The sequence below is a fragment of the Xylocopa sonorina genome, chromosome 4 (genome assembly GCF_050948175.1).
Source record: "Xylocopa sonorina isolate GNS202 chromosome 4, iyXylSono1_principal, whole genome shotgun sequence".
Lineage (NCBI taxonomy): Eukaryota > Metazoa > Arthropoda > Insecta > Hymenoptera > Apidae > Xylocopa > Xylocopa sonorina.
In genome coordinates, this window is record NC_135196.1 from 10821934 (window position 1) to 10838719 (window position 16786).

At 31.6% G+C, this 16786-nt stretch overlaps 4 protein-coding genes across 10 annotated transcripts; 3 read left to right on the top strand and 1 right to left on the bottom strand.

Moving 5' to 3' along the window:
- Positions 1 to 263: 263 nt before the first annotated feature.
- Positions 264 to 4676, top strand: LOC143422952 (uncharacterized). Of its 6 annotated transcripts, none has more exons than XM_076893944.1 (10): positions 264 to 565; positions 1078 to 1143; positions 1884 to 2051; positions 2115 to 2277; positions 2553 to 2624; positions 2819 to 2938; positions 3195 to 3299; positions 3970 to 4260; positions 4336 to 4428; positions 4540 to 4676. In XM_076893944.1, exons 1-10 carry the CDS (start codon positions 486 to 488, stop codon positions 4573 to 4575), a joined length of 1194 nt encoding a protein of 397 aa, XP_076750059.1. In that variant the 5' UTR covers positions 264 to 485; the 3' UTR covers positions 4576 to 4676. The 6 variants fall into 6 exon arrangements, with proteins under 6 accessions (XP_076750059.1, XP_076750057.1, XP_076750058.1 ...); XM_076893942.1 differs by having other exon boundaries at positions 4506 to 4636; XM_076893947.1 differs by lacking the exon at positions 264 to 565 and adding an exon at positions 705 to 883 and having other exon boundaries at positions 4506 to 4636.
- A 2673-nt stretch (positions 4677 to 7349) lies between these two features.
- On the top strand, positions 7350 to 8993 carry Oscp1 (Organic solute carrier partner 1). Its single transcript, XM_076893868.1, has 4 exons — positions 7350 to 7614; positions 7729 to 8048; positions 8126 to 8403; positions 8472 to 8993. The coding sequence occupies exons 1-4, from the start codon at positions 7503 to 7505 to the stop codon at positions 8845 to 8847; spliced, it is 1086 nt and encodes a 361-aa protein (XP_076749983.1). The 5' UTR covers positions 7350 to 7502; the 3' UTR covers positions 8848 to 8993.
- A 55-nt stretch (positions 8994 to 9048) lies between these two features.
- LOC143422894 (enoyl-[acyl-carrier-protein] reductase, mitochondrial) lies at positions 9049 to 10704 on the bottom strand. Its single transcript, XM_076893867.1, has 5 exons — positions 10452 to 10704; positions 10125 to 10361; positions 9829 to 10050; positions 9529 to 9759; positions 9049 to 9417 (listed from the first exon to the last, which is right to left on the bottom strand). The coding sequence occupies exons 1-5, from the start codon at positions 10644 to 10646 to the stop codon at positions 9187 to 9189; spliced, it is 1116 nt and encodes a 371-aa protein (XP_076749982.1). The 5' UTR covers positions 10647 to 10704; the 3' UTR covers positions 9049 to 9186.
- Positions 10705 to 11661: 957 nt separating this feature from the next.
- Positions 11662 to 16045, top strand: LOC143422794 (solute carrier family 12 member 9). 2 transcript variants are annotated; one of them, XM_076893717.1, is made up of 10 exons: positions 11662 to 11784; positions 12024 to 12303; positions 12407 to 12541; positions 12632 to 12969; positions 13046 to 13259; positions 13347 to 13616; positions 13698 to 13905; positions 13995 to 14783; positions 14859 to 15290; positions 15385 to 16045. In XM_076893717.1, exons 2-10 carry the CDS (start codon positions 12036 to 12038, stop codon positions 15581 to 15583), a joined length of 2853 nt encoding a protein of 950 aa, XP_076749832.1. In that variant the 5' UTR covers positions 11662 to 11784; positions 12024 to 12035; the 3' UTR covers positions 15584 to 16045. The 2 variants fall into 2 exon arrangements, with proteins under 2 accessions (XP_076749832.1, XP_076749833.1); XM_076893718.1 differs by having other exon boundaries at positions 11664 to 11773; positions 12012 to 12303.
- The last annotated feature ends 741 nt before the right edge of the window (positions 16046 to 16786 follow it).

Below are 16786 nucleotides of genomic sequence, written 5' to 3' on the forward strand. Positions count from 1 at the left end.
TGTGTTTGAATTAATAAAGCAGAATGAATGCTTCTACTTGCAACATATCCATTCTACTGAAATGTTCCACTGTTACATTGACTTTGATCAATCTGACCAATGAGAAATAGCTGTATTCAGTAGAAGCACTTCTCATTGGTCAACCGTTAACTCGTGATTAGATTGGTCGGAATCGACGTGACAGGCTATATATATACGTACAATACTTTGTGTTAAAGGTATTACTTTGTGAAAGCTGTCTCTTTCTCTCTCACTCTCCCTCTCTCTGTTCCACGGTCTGTCTTTCTCTCTTCTTACCATAGTTTTCAACTAATCGACAGAACACCATCATGGTGATCCGCTTTGGTTGCGTCTTTCATGTACAATTGAAAAATTTATCGTAATGGTCTGATCGTATTTTTTTTTGTAATTATTTCTAATATCCGAGGAGAGCCTTTCGTCATTACTTTGTTTCAACTATTTTTCTATGAATTACGAATTTCATTATGGTGAAGTTAACAGAGGAAATGGTCGTGGCTCGGACGCGAATGTCCGATTTCTCTGCTGTAAAAAAACTTAATTGTTGGTGAGTATTTACAAAGGTATTACATTTTACAGAGAAGCTGTTGTTTGTTCTATTGTTCAACAACTTTTTCCTGTCGCTATATTAAAATGACACGTTTTATACATACACGTTTCTCGCTGTAGATGTAACTGTACGGTTTATAGTATTTTATCGTGTTTCTATTGCTAAGTAGCTTACACAATTAATTCATTATAAATATTTCATCATTCCATTTCATTTCCTATTAGAAACTATAAACTGCTTTCGAATTGCATTTAATTCAAATAAGAGGATTGCATACGTTTCACTAGTAAGAAATTGATGTTTGATACTTATCAGGTACAAAATTATCTAGTCGTGCTACGTTAGCTGAGTAAAATTTCAACTGTACAAATGTTTGACTATCGCATTACTTTTTATTTAATTAAAATAATTGAAATAATGTTCAGAAATCGCAAGCATTGTAAGAATATATATATGAATGTATAATACAATTTAGATATCATATTTACATTAATGTGTTGTCGATATAGGGGTACAGAATTAACTGATGTGAGCATTTTGAGGAAAATGAAAAATGTTGAAGTATTGTCACTAAGGTAAACAATCAAAATTATTTATTATTTTCTAACGTATTACTTGTTTATGTATAGAAATGTTACTTAGATATTGTTATTTTGTAAGAAAACCATTAGTGATAATAGTGAGGCTACTTATAGGAATGATCTCAGTTGTTTATAACTTTTAATATTCCAGAAACCCTAATGCAGTCCTACTATGGACAGGTTTATATAAACCTCAAGATCATAGGCACAACCCACAACTTTAGAAGTTGTTCTACCCACGCGTTTTGAATACATTTAAATACATTTCAATGCTGTCAGAGAAAAATTAGTCTGATCCAATACAATTGTACAGGCACGTAATCTTCCTTGAGAGACAAATATAATTCTTATATTTGAATTTATACTATTTGAGAAATAGTAAATAATTTTCTTATATAATTGTTAAGGTGGTTAATGTTGACAGTTGTAAATTATGATAATGGAACATTTAGAAATGTAGACGTATAATGGAATAAAGTAATATGTATATTATTTTTTGATTTATACATTTGTAAAATGATATAAATCACCTAGTCACATTCCAATTGTTATATTTATGTGCCTTTCTGTACAAAATAATTAAATTTGGCTTTAATAATTTTTTATATCTTGATAATTATGATTGTTATGTAAAAATTTTCAAATTTGGAAAGAATACATTTCTATACATAAAAAGTAATAGGAAAATTTATGTTAATATTATCATCTTGAAGTTATTTTCATTTTTGTTGTAGTGTTAATCAAATTAATACCCTTGCCGACTTTCAATATTGCTTAAGCCTGCAAGAGTTATTTGTTAGAAATAATAATATTGAAGATTTAAATGAAGTTTGCTACCTTCAAGGTTTACCAAATTTAAGAAATTTATGGCTTGGTGAAAATCCTTGTGCTGAAAAAGAAGGGTATGCATTAAATGATATGAGTAATTATTTGAATAGACTTTGAAACAGTTAACGTGTTTTTAGGTATCGATTAGCAGTTCTAAGAGCTCTACCAAATCTACAAAAGCTTGACAATGAAGTAGTATCACCCGAGGAAGTGCAAACTGCATTGGCAAGAGGCCGTGTTTTGGTCCATCCTCTTGATGTGTATAATTCTCCACCACAGTCAGATGCAGTTAGTCCAGAAGTAAGACCAGTAAAATTATATTTTATAGAATAGTCATGTAATCATCTGACATTACTTTGTCCCATGACATATTCATTAAAATATCCACTTGGTTTTGTTAATAATGTGTGCTGTATGGTTTTGTTAATAATGTATGTTGTTAATTGAATCTGGTACCCAATTTTAATCTGTGATTTTTTTAACTCTATTATTATAAGTTTATAAAAGAAGCATTATGATATGTTAACATATTTTTAACAAATGTTCTAACATTTCAATAACATTTACATAATTAGGATATTGCTACTGAATATATTGAAGAGACTGAAGTGATACAACATCGAAGATATAGTTCCTCTAGTGATCAGGTAATATAAAGTTTAAACTATTCCATCCGATTTTATAATAATTTAATTTCTAATAAGTTTATAACATTTTTCAATAATTTTGTTTAAAAAATTACACTATTCATTATATTATCATTGGGGCTATATAATACGTAGAATAGAAAATATTTACTTAATAAAGGAAGACAACTGCTCATATAAATATTTGATCATAGAGAAGTTTTGAGGAAACGCAACATACTCAGGAAGAATACCACGATCCAGACCATAGAAATGCAAATTATAATGCATCACCGTCGCATCATTATTCACAGAATAATCAGTACACGTATGAGGTAAGCCAATTAATGAAATATTTATTTTGCATGTAAATAGATTTATGCCATTATGTTTATAAATGTAATGAAAATGTAAACAAGACTGAATATTCTATGTATATAGGGTTTTAATGAATTGCTTAAATTTTTCTGTTAAAAGATATAATTAATTTTCTCTCTTAGTAATATTGTCGAGTACATTATTTAAATTAATATTTAACGAATAAGCATGATTATATTATTGCTCCTTTTATCTGCTATCGTATACTGACAGCTACAGAATGGACAGTCAAAGAGTCAAAGCAAAGATGACACTGTACATACAGAGTCTCGCAGCGTCAGTGAAAACGTGGCCACTAATACTATTGAAATGATTAAGGTACATCTTATAGAGTGCAGAAACGTTTGTGCAATGTAGTAATTTGTTTATAGCATTATCATTTAATAGTATTATCTTGTGTTTACCAGTACTTAAATGTATATATTATTTACAATTACTCAATTAGTGGCATTATAATTTTCAATAATTTTCTTTAGTAACAGTAGGATAATAAAACTTAGTAAATTAAATAAGAAGTATACATATAGGAAGTACACATTTTGAATGTATTTATGCAGTCAGGAATAAAATTGAATAAATAATTTAGTATAAAAAAATTCACTGAATTATGACATATTTACTTATAATAAACAAGAGTCTTTTATATCAGTTTTTTTCCTGACTGTATGTACGAGATACACTGATTTATCTAAGACTGGAATCTAAAAGGTATCAAAGAAATTATGTTTAATTCGTATTTTCAAGAAAATTGTATTATATTACTGTATGATGACATTTAAATATTTGTACAAGTAGCCCTAATTTACGAGGATAGTAGTTTAGATTCCTATTTTAGGTAGCTAATTGTTTCTAGTGCTTTTTCAGAATAAGCTACATGTACATAATTTTTTAAACTAATTTAAGTGTCGGAAAAATACTTATAAATATAAATATATAGCACTGTTATTAAAGAAGTAATTAAAACTTCTTATATTAATATTACTTTTAGGAATACGATGAACGACCCGCAATACCGAGACATAACGGAGACTATGATGAGAGAAGAAGTTATGTAGAATATACTAACAATGATACATCGCAACGTTCATATGCACCAACATCTCCGAGAACACAGTACTCTGCCAATGAAACTATAGACGACAGACGTTCAGAAAGAAACAGCTATGATTATGATAATAGGTTGAAGTCCGAGTATAAAGAGCATCATGATCACAGGATAAAGTCAGACTTTGAAGAGCAGCCACCAGCCAGACGAGTGGCAGTTCATAATGCAGAAAGGGTTAGAATTAAAACAATTATTAATATTAATTTGAATCTTTTTTTTTTTAAATAATACTTTTTAACATCACAACAGGAAGATTCTAACCAAGTGCCTGGATGGGTAAGGCATTCTGACAAGGACAAGTGTAGGTCGCAATTTCATTACCATAGAAGACCTGTTACAAGAGTACGTTTCTTTTATTATCTTACATAAATTTTGAAATACGAACCAAAGGTAACGCGTAATACATATTTTTATTTTAGAATTCAAATATATTATCAGCTGTGTTATGCTTAGTTAAGGAGCTCGATTACCCGAGTTTGGAAGTGGTAGAAATGACTGTTAGGAATCGAATGGATGAATTGGAAGAATGATGTTTCTGACACCGTCCCCAGACTACTCAGGGGACGGTTTCATTCTCCCATACGGGTAGTGTTTCTTCAATACCAAGTCCAGAATTTTCGGATTCTCTCGATAGTACGGTAATTCCTTGTCAGTATGTTGATAATGATGCAAATTGTAATCTCGACAACACACACGATCGACATTTAATTGAGGACAACGTAGAGAAGCGTCAAGTTCGTCATAACGGATGTATGGATACTGGTTTGGTGCGAAGTCCAAAAAATGTATCTGCCAATACAAGGTATTTTGGAAATAATCAATGTGCATATAAGCTTAGGGATTCTGTACCGGACAACTTAATGTCAGTTGGCAATTGTGAGGAAAAGAAGCCTATTGACGTCAGAAGGGTAGCAAGTAGCGACAGCATCCCTCGTGGTAGTTTTAACGGTTTAACTTTAAGTCCAGGATGCAGGGTTTTAAGTCAAGATTGCGTGAGAAGATCAAAAAGTCCTGACATTAGAAATTCGATCGTCCCTCTCCGTTACATTCAATCAGCAAAAGGTACTTGGACGTATAATTTGTAAACTTAATTACAAATGACATACTCTTTTGAAATAGAAAGATTTGTTTCAGAAATGTGTCTCGAAATGTTCACAAACATTATTAAGATAATCATTGCATAAATAAAAAGAAATGACATAGTATCGTCCAGTTTTTGGGAAATATAAATATAGATATTAATATACATATACATACGCATACATTATCTCTGGTTTAACTGTATACATGTTATCATTTTTCTAATTATTGGAAATTTGAAACAATTTTTCATATGAAAATATTTTTATATCCGAAAGAAACGTAACAGAATATTTAAATTTTTGTTTTAGTTATTGTTTAAATAATAAACTTGGCCTTCGCCATCGATATCCGTATAAGTTATTTTTATTGAAACATATACTATGTTAATATTAAACTAACTTCAAATAATAATTAGTACGAGTCTAAATACTCTATCGAAGTCTCTATCTAACAAAAGAGCTCTCATATGACAAATTTTTCTGTAATTTTCAATAGTTAGAATAGTAAATAATGTGCGTACATTTAAATTAAATAGATTGTATATATATATATGAAATTAGAAACAATTGTGATATTTCTCCGAGAAGTGAAAAAATTGAACTTCAATGTAATTATTTCGATTTTATAGTTATATTTCAAAAAACTAGTATGAAAATAAGAAATAATGAATTTTACATTTTTCGAAATAAATTTGATATTTATTGCAGCGATACAACTTATTATGTTGAATATGCAATGTTTCTTGATGTTATATATCAATTTCGGTATAATGTTATTCAAGATTTTCATAAATATAAACGAAGTTGTATTTTTTATATAGTTCTTTATAGCATTTGTTTCAAATGTTGCAGGACTGTTATCCATTTTCAAAGATTTTCTATAAATTGCAACGCTACACGACATACTTAAACTATAATTTGTACATAAAGCATACAATCAAAGATGAATTTATGCAAGAATTAGATATTTTTAAAAATGCTCTAGATAACTTTAAGTTAAGTAAAATACTTTACTTACGTTCGATATATGTAAAACTTGTACCTTTCTAATGTGCAATAATTTATAAAGTAAAGTGTTTACGCAGATGTGCGTGTGCAAGGTACATGTAAAGTTCGTATAACAATATCTTTAAGAATTTTTTTAAGTATTATCAAATACGCCACTAAATTCTCTCTACACTTGCTTTCTTGACATATACTTTTTGTACATGTTCATATTTATTTAAAAAGCATTAAGATTCATGTATAGAAACGTTATGTAGTGTTAATATTTTGTATTTTCTTTATTATTTCTATCATCGAATTCATGTACGCATTAGCGAACTATAAATACATTTAACGAGTTCACTGACATTAATTGAATCGTAAGTGGAAAGAAGAAAACTGTACTTAAAAGTAATCGAAAATAGTCTAATGAGGAAATAAATATATATTGAGAATAAGTCCGAGCAGTGGCCCGTACTATATATAGATAATTATTAGACTGACAAATACGTATGACATATTTTTTGGAACGAAACCTTCGTACATTACAAAATGGATAAACGGTAAAATGGTAACAACAATAGAGTCACTAAATTCTTTCTACAATTAAAACCGTTCCACTTAACTGTAAGCCAATTTTCAACATAGACTTAAGATATTTTATAAAAGTGCGGTATACAATATCTTTTGTTATATGTAACCGTCCAATTGTATTATTTTATGAACAATTAATGTTATTGTTATTTAATACTGTTACAAGAGTGATCATTATGATTAATTGCTTAATATCTGATTTGCAGTAAGGTTCACATACATATATTTAATCCCATATTTTCTTCAACTTAATCAATTTTTTAGCTAAATCATGTATAATTTAAGAGAAAAGTTGTAACACGTGTCTTTCATTCCGGATATATATATATACTTGTATTATCAATATTTTAGACTGAAACCAAGGAAATTAAATATTGTTACTTAAAAATTTGTTACTTGATAAATACTCTGTTTGTTGAGAACTAATTATTTATTGATATTAGTTAGATTTATCCTGATTAATGTACACAGTGAAAATATTAATGTGTTTTGGAAAATAAATTAATTATAAAGGCGATTAGGGTATATTGATCCTTCAAATAATTTGTTCCTTCGTTTGTGAAACATGTTAAAAAGAATGTTATTTAGGTCTAGTTTAGTATGAAATGTCGCGCAGTCTCGTTAAAGATACTGCGTCAATTAATTTTATGTACACGTTTGTCGCTAGGACAACGGTATTGGTAAACTAAATCATACGTGTTCTTCAAACTTGCGAGGATACTTCGCATTTAGATGTAAAAGTGAACACTTGCAAAAATGTCATTATATGCAACACCATTACTTTATTTAAATATGGGTGGTGAAATGTTATACGTTTTACGACAAAGATTGAAGGCACAAAGAATAAGCGTTAATAAAACTGTACAAGGCTAGTATAAAGAAAAATATTCAGTTTACAATTAATTGATATAAAGTGATTCCAGTTTTGTATATGTGCATATATATTTTGATTAATTTTGTGATATATTTATCTAATTTCTAGTTTTAGACGATATTACTGCTGCTTTACTTAATCCCGAAATATTGTCTTCTGTATTCGAGGAAAAGACTTTGACTGAAATACCTACTCTACGGTCTACTTTAGAATGTGTTGTATTGTCTTCAATAATGAGACTTGATAAGAATAGTATGAATAAACTGTTTGATCTAATGATTATGATGGTTAAATATCAGTTGACTGTAGCTACTGGCCCTGTAGAAGTTGTACTATTAACGCTGAATCATACAGACGCAATGTACGATATGGTTAGCAGTCCAAGTGCTCAACATTGTGTTGGATTGGTACACCGAATGGTAACTGATGTAAGCATTTTGTTTATAAATTTATTTATTTGCTTACCTCTGATCTATGAGACAAACTTATACTGATAATTCGACAGTATTACGGTACTTTAACTTTTGAAGAAGTTTGGAATGCCAGAAATGATTGTTTGAAAGAATTAGGATCATACTGTGTGAGAGTATCTATTCTTTTAAGACTTGGTTTACAAAATGATGATGGCAATTTTAATTCAACTTATCATAAATACAATGAAAAGTATGAAGGGAATAAAGCTCGTCTTTCTGGTACAAAGTTGTGTGATGTGGATCTCAAAACTTATTGTGATGGTTCCTTCAATCCTTTTGAAGAACGTGGTACAATACTTGGTAAAAATATGTAAGTGCAAAGTTGAAAACCGCAATACTCTTGATAAAGTAGAACTATACAGAGAAAATGTTATGCAGGTACTCAATGTCATATGGTATATCAAAATTAACTTCTGAACAAGAAAATGATAATTATATTAAAGATTGTGGTACAAAAGCGGAACTTGGTATGTTAGCTGTTCAGCTGGGAACTGAAGAAACTTCCTACAAACGACCTTTTACTTTGAACTTACTTTCAAACGAAGATAATGATAATGAAATTATAGACAGAAAGAAGTTTGATACTGACAAGGATAGTCAAAGTAATATAACAATCACAAAACAACAAAAACCTAGATTTAATGAGGATTATAAAATGAAACTCGATAATATTCGCACTGATCTTTTCGAAGATCAACATGAAGAAATAAAACATAATCTGGATTTATTGGAACTTTTAGATAAAACAGAATAATTTTATTGAATTTGTTTTTTAATTACACTTTTATAATTGTGTAAAATAAGAATCCGTTCGTATAATTTCTTTTACAATTATGTATAAATATTTTGCAGTGCAAATATATCTCTTGCTAAACATGGTTTTTATACCAATATAATTTAGAGCACAGTAATATTAATATTACATTTTAATGATTTTTACGTTATTATTTTATTTTGAAACGCACTATTATTTCCTTTAATATATATATGTATAAAATACAAAGTACGAAAAATGCATGTTCTAGGTAAGGTAATTAGACCTCTCCTTCTTCCTCTCTCGTAATAAATTATCAAGCTTGTAACAAAATTTATTTTAAACTTTACTCATATCTAAAATATATTTTAATCCAGTTTTACCATCGGTGCTAAGTGCATTTAAAACAGCTTCTTGATACTGACAAAAGGGAACTAACTTATGTGGCGGAGCTTTTAACTTTTTATCCTTGAATAATGTCCCTAATTCAGAGAACATATTTTCACGTTCCTTAGAATTCATGTTTGCCTTCGTCCATGCTGTCATCCAAAATCCTTTCAAAGTTATATCCTATTAATAAATTTCAAATTTAAAAAAAATATCAATGATTTCATTGCACTTTAATTAGAGTATTTTACTTTAATGTTTACTTTAATTTTACAAACTTAAATATCAAGATACCTTAAAAATAAGTGCAGAAGTTGGAACTGTCAATGGTTCTCTGGACATGCCACCATAAGTTACCATAATACCTCCATGTGCTAAGTGTCTCAGAACTTCTAATGCATTTTGTCCACATATACAATTAAGGGCCAATTTTGGAGAAGGTAACTTTTTACTTTTAAAGATCTGAGTTTTCCTTATTTCAGCTTCAGTAAGGATTTCATCTGCACCCAAATTCGTCAAATGATCCTATAAAGATTATTAACAATAGGGAAATGGAACTAAATGAAGCTTTAAATTTTTGCTATGTTTTTGTACCCTCAATTCTTGTATATTTGGTCTGTCTCTCACAACGCTAACTGATTTGTAATTCCATAGTTTACACAATTGTATAACCATCTGTCCAACTGCTGAATTTCCACCATTTTGGATCACAGTGTCTCCAGGTTTTAGTGCTACAAAATCTTTAAGCATTCTGTACGCAGTGCATGGATTTACGTTTAACATGCTAGCTTCTATAGGGCCAACATCTTTTGGAATCTAAAATCGCATTCAAGGTAATTAAGAAGAATAGTTTTTTGATTAACTTTTTATTACTTAAAAGTAGTTTATACCTTCAGGAGTTCCTCTGAAGTATAAGTCGCATGTGTCCTCCATGTTCCTAAATTTACACCATTGGGTACAACTCTGTCACCAATGCTTAAATGTTTTACGCCAGATCCAACAGCTATTACCTCTCCTACTCCTTCATTTCCTGGAATAGCTGGTAACGGTGGTTTACTTGGATATTTGCCTTGTATTGTGTTTATGTCGGCTGGATTAACAGGTGCTAGCAACCATTTCACAGAAACCTTTAAAACGAATACAATTCAACTAATTTCTTTATTAATGCTTTCAAGGAATAACAAGTTACCAAACTACTGTTTATTCAATTAAATTACCTGATTATTTTCTGGTTGGTTAATCGGTTGCGTGCTGAATTGTAAAACATCTATAGGTTCACCATATTCTTTGTAAAATAATGATTTTACATCATCCTTTCTAGCAGTTACACTCATTCGGCGAATTGATGTAAGATTAGTTGTAACTGATCGAGAATAGAATGGTAAAACTAAACTTCTCATGCATGTAACCATTTCGTTGCTTTATATAATTATACTTGTTTCTTCTCTTCCTTCAAGTATATCCTCTTTCTAAAATAATATAACCTTCTTGATTGATTATAATAACGACTAAGAGGTCATGAAGTAAATTAGTGGATCAATTGTACTCTTAATCATCTATTAATCTATGCGTTTTTATTAAAACAATTTATATTGCGAGAAAACTCGGCTAACAATTTCATTTAATACGAGTTAACCAACAGAGATATTGAGGTTAGGTGTTATTTATCTAAACACTAAAGAATTACACTTTTCAAGTCAATTGGGATCAACATTTATTTCATACATGTCTGTTAAACATTTTTCCACGTTTACAGACCACGTTTACAATTAATTACAAAAATAATCTACTCGAGACGTGATTACAAATCGGGGAATCGACACAGATTATTTACCATTGCAATCAGCTGTCATATTATGTACCTCCTGCAAAATTTCATTTTACTACCTGTGGCGCCATCTCTGTGAAAAGTGCTCAAACTGGTCGCACATCGTTATCGACAGTAAAGTACACCCTCGAGAACTGGTGGCGCCATCTCTGTGAAAAGTGCTCAAACTGGTCGCACAGCTTTATCGACAGCGAAGTGAACTACTGAAGAACTACTAGCGCCATCTCTTAGAGAAAAGCTGAAACTTTTAGCCGACTAGTTTCAGCACTTTTCACAGAGATGGCGCCACCACTCTTCGAGGAGTCTACTACGTGTTTCCGTTGGTGTCGCTAGAGGTTAGAGAAATCACTAGTTAATTACGACTGTTCTATATTATTATCAGTGTTACCAAGCGTGAATCGAGAATTTCCGTAAATAGAGATAGGGAATGTATTAAATACGGATGGGAAGAAAGTTAACAAACATTATGATAATTTTTTAATCTTGATAAACGGTATCAGCGAAAATTATATGTACGTTTGCATTGTTCGCATGCAGTCACTGACATGTGTCTAGCTTCTCTTGATTTGTATGTGTGCGTGATAAATTATATCGTTGTGATTTGACGTTTTCACAGATGACATCATATCAGAAGTTTCTAATTTAATTATGCTTGCTTGACAATGGTTTGATACATTATCATGTAAATACAAGATCGATACGTGCGTTAATCTAATATCAAGGTAATTTTCTAAACAGACTTTACGTTTAGATATCACCATCTGTGCCACGTTAATATTCCATATAGTTCTGTTTACTGCAAGTTGGCGATTTTTCAATGATATCAATCGATGACGAAGTTATAGCTTAGATTGATTGCAGTCAGTTTAATTTAGTGACTGCTAGGATTATGTAAAGTGTAATGAAGTTAATTATATATATATATTATTTATGTACGTGATTTTGTAACTTGTCGTTTTAGAAAATTTTCAAAATGATCGCACCAGAGTTGGGTTCAACGAACAACGAGCCTGTACATATTAAAATTAACAGCGAGAAGGCTCCTTTGATCAATGGAAGAAGCGTCCTTTACAGATTAAGTAATTTCTTTAAATTTGGAAGAACTCAACAAGCAGAAGGAGATGGATACGTGGAATTTGGTAGCTTGGGCACGGATAGCAGCCGTACTTTGGGAACATTCGCCGGTGTATTCAGCCCCGTTACATTATCCATGTTCAGTGCCTTAGTTTTTATACGAATGGGTACAAAGCATACAAAAATACATTATTTTTTAATAATTCCTTTAATTTTACTGTTAGGTGTAAACAATAAAGTTGACATACTTTTAAACGCTTAATATTGCAGGATATATTGTGGGCAATGCTGGATTACTTGTCACATTGACGCAATTCATAATTGCATATGGAATTTTAGTATTTACTGTAGCATCTGTGTGTGCGATTTCAACAAACGGGGCAGTTGAGGGAGGAGGTGCTTACTGTATCCTTGGATAAAAAGTGTTCTATTATGAAATATGTTTAATGCGTTTAGCAATGATTGATTTATTATTCCTTATTAATTATTGGATAGTCATGATCAGTCGTACGTTAGGACCAGAATTTGGCGGCTCGATCGGTACATTATTCTTTATGGCTAATATCGTGTCGAGTGCTCTTTGCATCTCTGGGTTTGCTGAAGGTTTAATAGAAAATTTTGGACCTTCCGGGTATTTGGCCGGTGCAAGCGGTCTGATACCAGATGGTAGATGGTGGAGATTTTTATACTGTTCCGTATTAAATACTGCCAATTTAGTGGTGTGCCTGACAGGAGCAGCCATGTTCGCAAAAACTAGCGTTGCAATTTTGGCAGTTGTATGTGTTTGTTTAACAAGTGTTTTTGTAAGCTTTTTGGCACAAGGATACATGGAGGTAATTGCATGGAAAATTCAGTATCTACTATTAATTAAGGAACAACCACAATTTCAACAAATATTATCTATTACAGATACCAATTCCAGATGCAAATGATCTAGTTCAAAATGCAACAGAGCACGTTAGTGGCGCTTATACAGGGTTACTGTCCTCTACTCTTATTAGTAATCTTTATTCAGATTACAGTCGCGATTATTCAAGCAAAGGTGTAATGACTGATTTTGCAAGTGTTTTTGGTGTATTATTTAGTGGTGTCACTGGTATAATGGCTGGAGCGAATATGAGTGGTACTTATAAAATATAATTGTTAAATGAAAAATGATTTACATTTTATATATACGTACAAAATTAAAATATTTAATGATTATCTCTAGGTGAATTAAAAAATCCAGGAAGGAACATTCCACGTGGCACATTGTCAGCAGTATTATTCACATTCATCTGTTACATTCTCTTATCTATTCTTACTGCTGCAACTACAAGTCGATTTTTATTGCAAAATAATTTTATGTATATGATGCCAATTAACATTTGGCCGCCATTTGTGGCAGTTGGGATACTAACGGCAACATTTAGTGCTGGTTTAAGTAACTTGATAGGTTCTAGTAGAGTGTTAGAAGCTCTGGCGAAAGATAACGTATTCGGTGAGTAAGCGATAGTTCTGATTTTATGAAAATTCAGAATCTATCGTCCAGTAATAAATTTCCGTACGATTTTTCTTTAAGGATCTGGCTTAAACTTTATAACACAAGGAACATGGAAGGGAAATCCAATTGCTGCAGTTTTAACTTCATGGACTTTAGTACAAATAATTTTACTAATAGGTTCTTTAAATATTATTGCTCAGATTAATTCTGTATTATTTTTATTGAGTTATTTGGCTACTAATTTAGCTTGTCTTGGACTTGAGCTTGCAAGCGCTCCAAACTTCAGGTATAACTTCTCTCAAAGTGATCAAAAGTACATTCTAATCTGAATTTTCTAAATGTTGAGGTTAAAATATTTTTATCTATTTTTCGCAGACCAACGTTTAATTATTTTACATGGTACACAGCAACAATAGGACTCCTTGGCACATTAATAATGATGTTTGTTATAAATAGTATATACGCTTCCAGTAGTATAATACTATGCTTAATTCTAATTATTGTGTTGCACTTATTTTCTCCAAGTAAAAATGCTCCTTGGGGAAGCATATCTCAAGCACTGATATTCCATCAGGTTAGGAAGTACTTGTTAATGTTAGATTCACGTAAAGACCATGTAAAGTTCTGGCGACCACAGATGCTCTTAATGGTGGCGTCTCCACGATCAGCGTGCCCGCTTATAGATTTTGTAAATGATTTGAAAAAAGGTGGGCTTTACGTAATAGGACACGTAAAAGTTGGCGAATTTTTAGGCCAGAACATTGATCCCACTATAGAAGAGTATCCGCACTGGTTGAGCTTAGTTGATCATATGAAAGTGAAAGCGTTTGTCGAGTTAACAGTCACGAGAACTGTACGCGAAGGACTACATCATTTAATTAGATTATCCGGTATGGGAGCAATGAAACCAAACACAATTATTCTTGGCTTCTACGATGAAGAGGCACCCATAAATTTCTTTAAGAATTCCCAGTATGCAACAGATATGTTTGAAAATGTTTCGACATTACCAAATAGCGCCGCGTTTCCTTTGAGACAGACAAATGCAGAGAAGAATCTAGATCCAGTGCAATATGTGGGAATGTGCTCTGATGTACTAAAAATGAAGAAAAACTTGTGTTTGTGTCGAAATTTTCATTTGTTAAATAAATCACAGATAACTAAGTAAGTATACCATCGGTATCGCATCGGCTTAAATCGTTCTCTTATTTTTATTATAAATAATATCTTTCTTTGTAGAAATTCCTCGTTAAAGTACATTGATGTGTGGCCTGTGAACTTTTTCCAGCCAACAGATCAGGATCCATTTGATACGACATCATTATTTATGCTTCAGCTTGCGTGTATTATTAATATGGTACCTGTGTGGAAAAACTTGCATCTTAGGGTGTTCCATTGTGAAATTTCAGACAGCAGCACGAGTTTGAGCGTTTCAGATTCACAGAATTCGATTAGCGAATTTCCGAGAGTTTCCAATGAGCATCGTATAAGAAAATTATTGAATATGTTAAGAATATCCGCTTCTATTAAGAAAATTCCTGATTGGGGGGCACAGGTACGTGGATTAGAAGGCCACTCCCTTATTGAGTCGAGAGTAGAAAGTCAGTTCGAATCGAGTACGGAAAGTAGCGACAGTATATTAAGCAATGTTTCACGTGCTTATATTTTGAGGTATGCTATATAATTATAGTACCGCATTCGATATCTGATATTTAACAAATGTTTTCATTAATTTTTACTATTAATTTATTAATTTCACTTTTAGCGTGAATCAGTTAATTAGACAACATTCTTCTCAAACTGCGACGACATTTATTTATTTGCCCGCGCCCCCGGCAACAAACACGTGGGATGAAAATATTGTGTACCGTCAATATCTTCAACTATTAACAGAGTTAACAGCAGACTTACCGCCTATAGTATTAGTGCACGGCGTAAGTGCCGTTACATCGACAACGTTATAACGAAACGTGAATATAAGGTACAATGTGGAAATACTTATACGGTCTTTATAGAAAAGAAAGTATTATTTAATGTGTAATTTATACAGGAATTAAATTATTTTTATACTTCCTACAGTCTTCGGAAGTTCAGTATCATATCGGTATTAAAAAAAAAAAGAAAACTACATCAAGAAACTTTTATTTAATTCATAATAACAAGCTGTTTCGCGATCAGCAATAATAATACTTTCTTATTAACATAAAAAGTCTTAACCTTTAAACAAATATAGTTTAGTAGTACAAGATAATGCTATAAGAGAGTCTTCAAAAGTAAATATTTTTTAAATATGTCTTCACTAAAACACCTGTAAGCTGTATCTTAACACGCATATATGGATATATCTTATACGGAACTATTTCTATACAAACTTTTTATATTACACCTACTGTTGAAATAAATGCAATTTAAAGCCAAAAATAAAACCGGACACCGTTGGTAATATATAATTTGCAAGCTAAAGAACGCTGCAAACTGCTTAATAATTAGTGTTAGTTTATTAGCATGTAACGACAGATAAAATAGATAGATTATCATCTCTTCTGATAGTGTTGCGATTTGTAAATATTGATCGATCGTTTTCACATAGGATATAAAATGTTCCGGAGCTTGTTCTCTCGTTTTTATATTAGCACTTCTCTACGTTTCAAGTTACTCCCATAGAAATCAACATCGTCAGGCGCGCGAAGTGAATCTGTCGAGTAATCTCAACGATTCTCCTAACTCTCTGCTTATCCTTTCTACGAAATAAATAAACAAGTTGCGACTGTCTGATTTTATCGCGGATGTCTACCGGTGGGTTAATACTCCATCCAATCTCGTCGAGTCGGTTTCCAACAAAGTGGATCCCTCCGTCTGAGTTTCTTTTATCTCTGTACGTGTCTGACTAGCTTGCACAATCTCCCGCTTCAACTACTCTATTCTCATTTTCCTCTCCGTTTTCTTCTTCCTTTCCCACGCAAATATTCCACGTATCGTTCTTCATTATTCCTCGTTTCGTTCTTTCTCGTTCGTTCGCGAAGATCTGATACTTAATCGTTTTATCATAAATTTAGTCGACTGCTTCGTTAGCTAAAAGCAATTACTACACGTACACTCATATTCTTCTACTTCTTCCTTCCATTTTTTCGTGCGTCCCTCGTCGTATCGATGTCGCAACTGTTTCG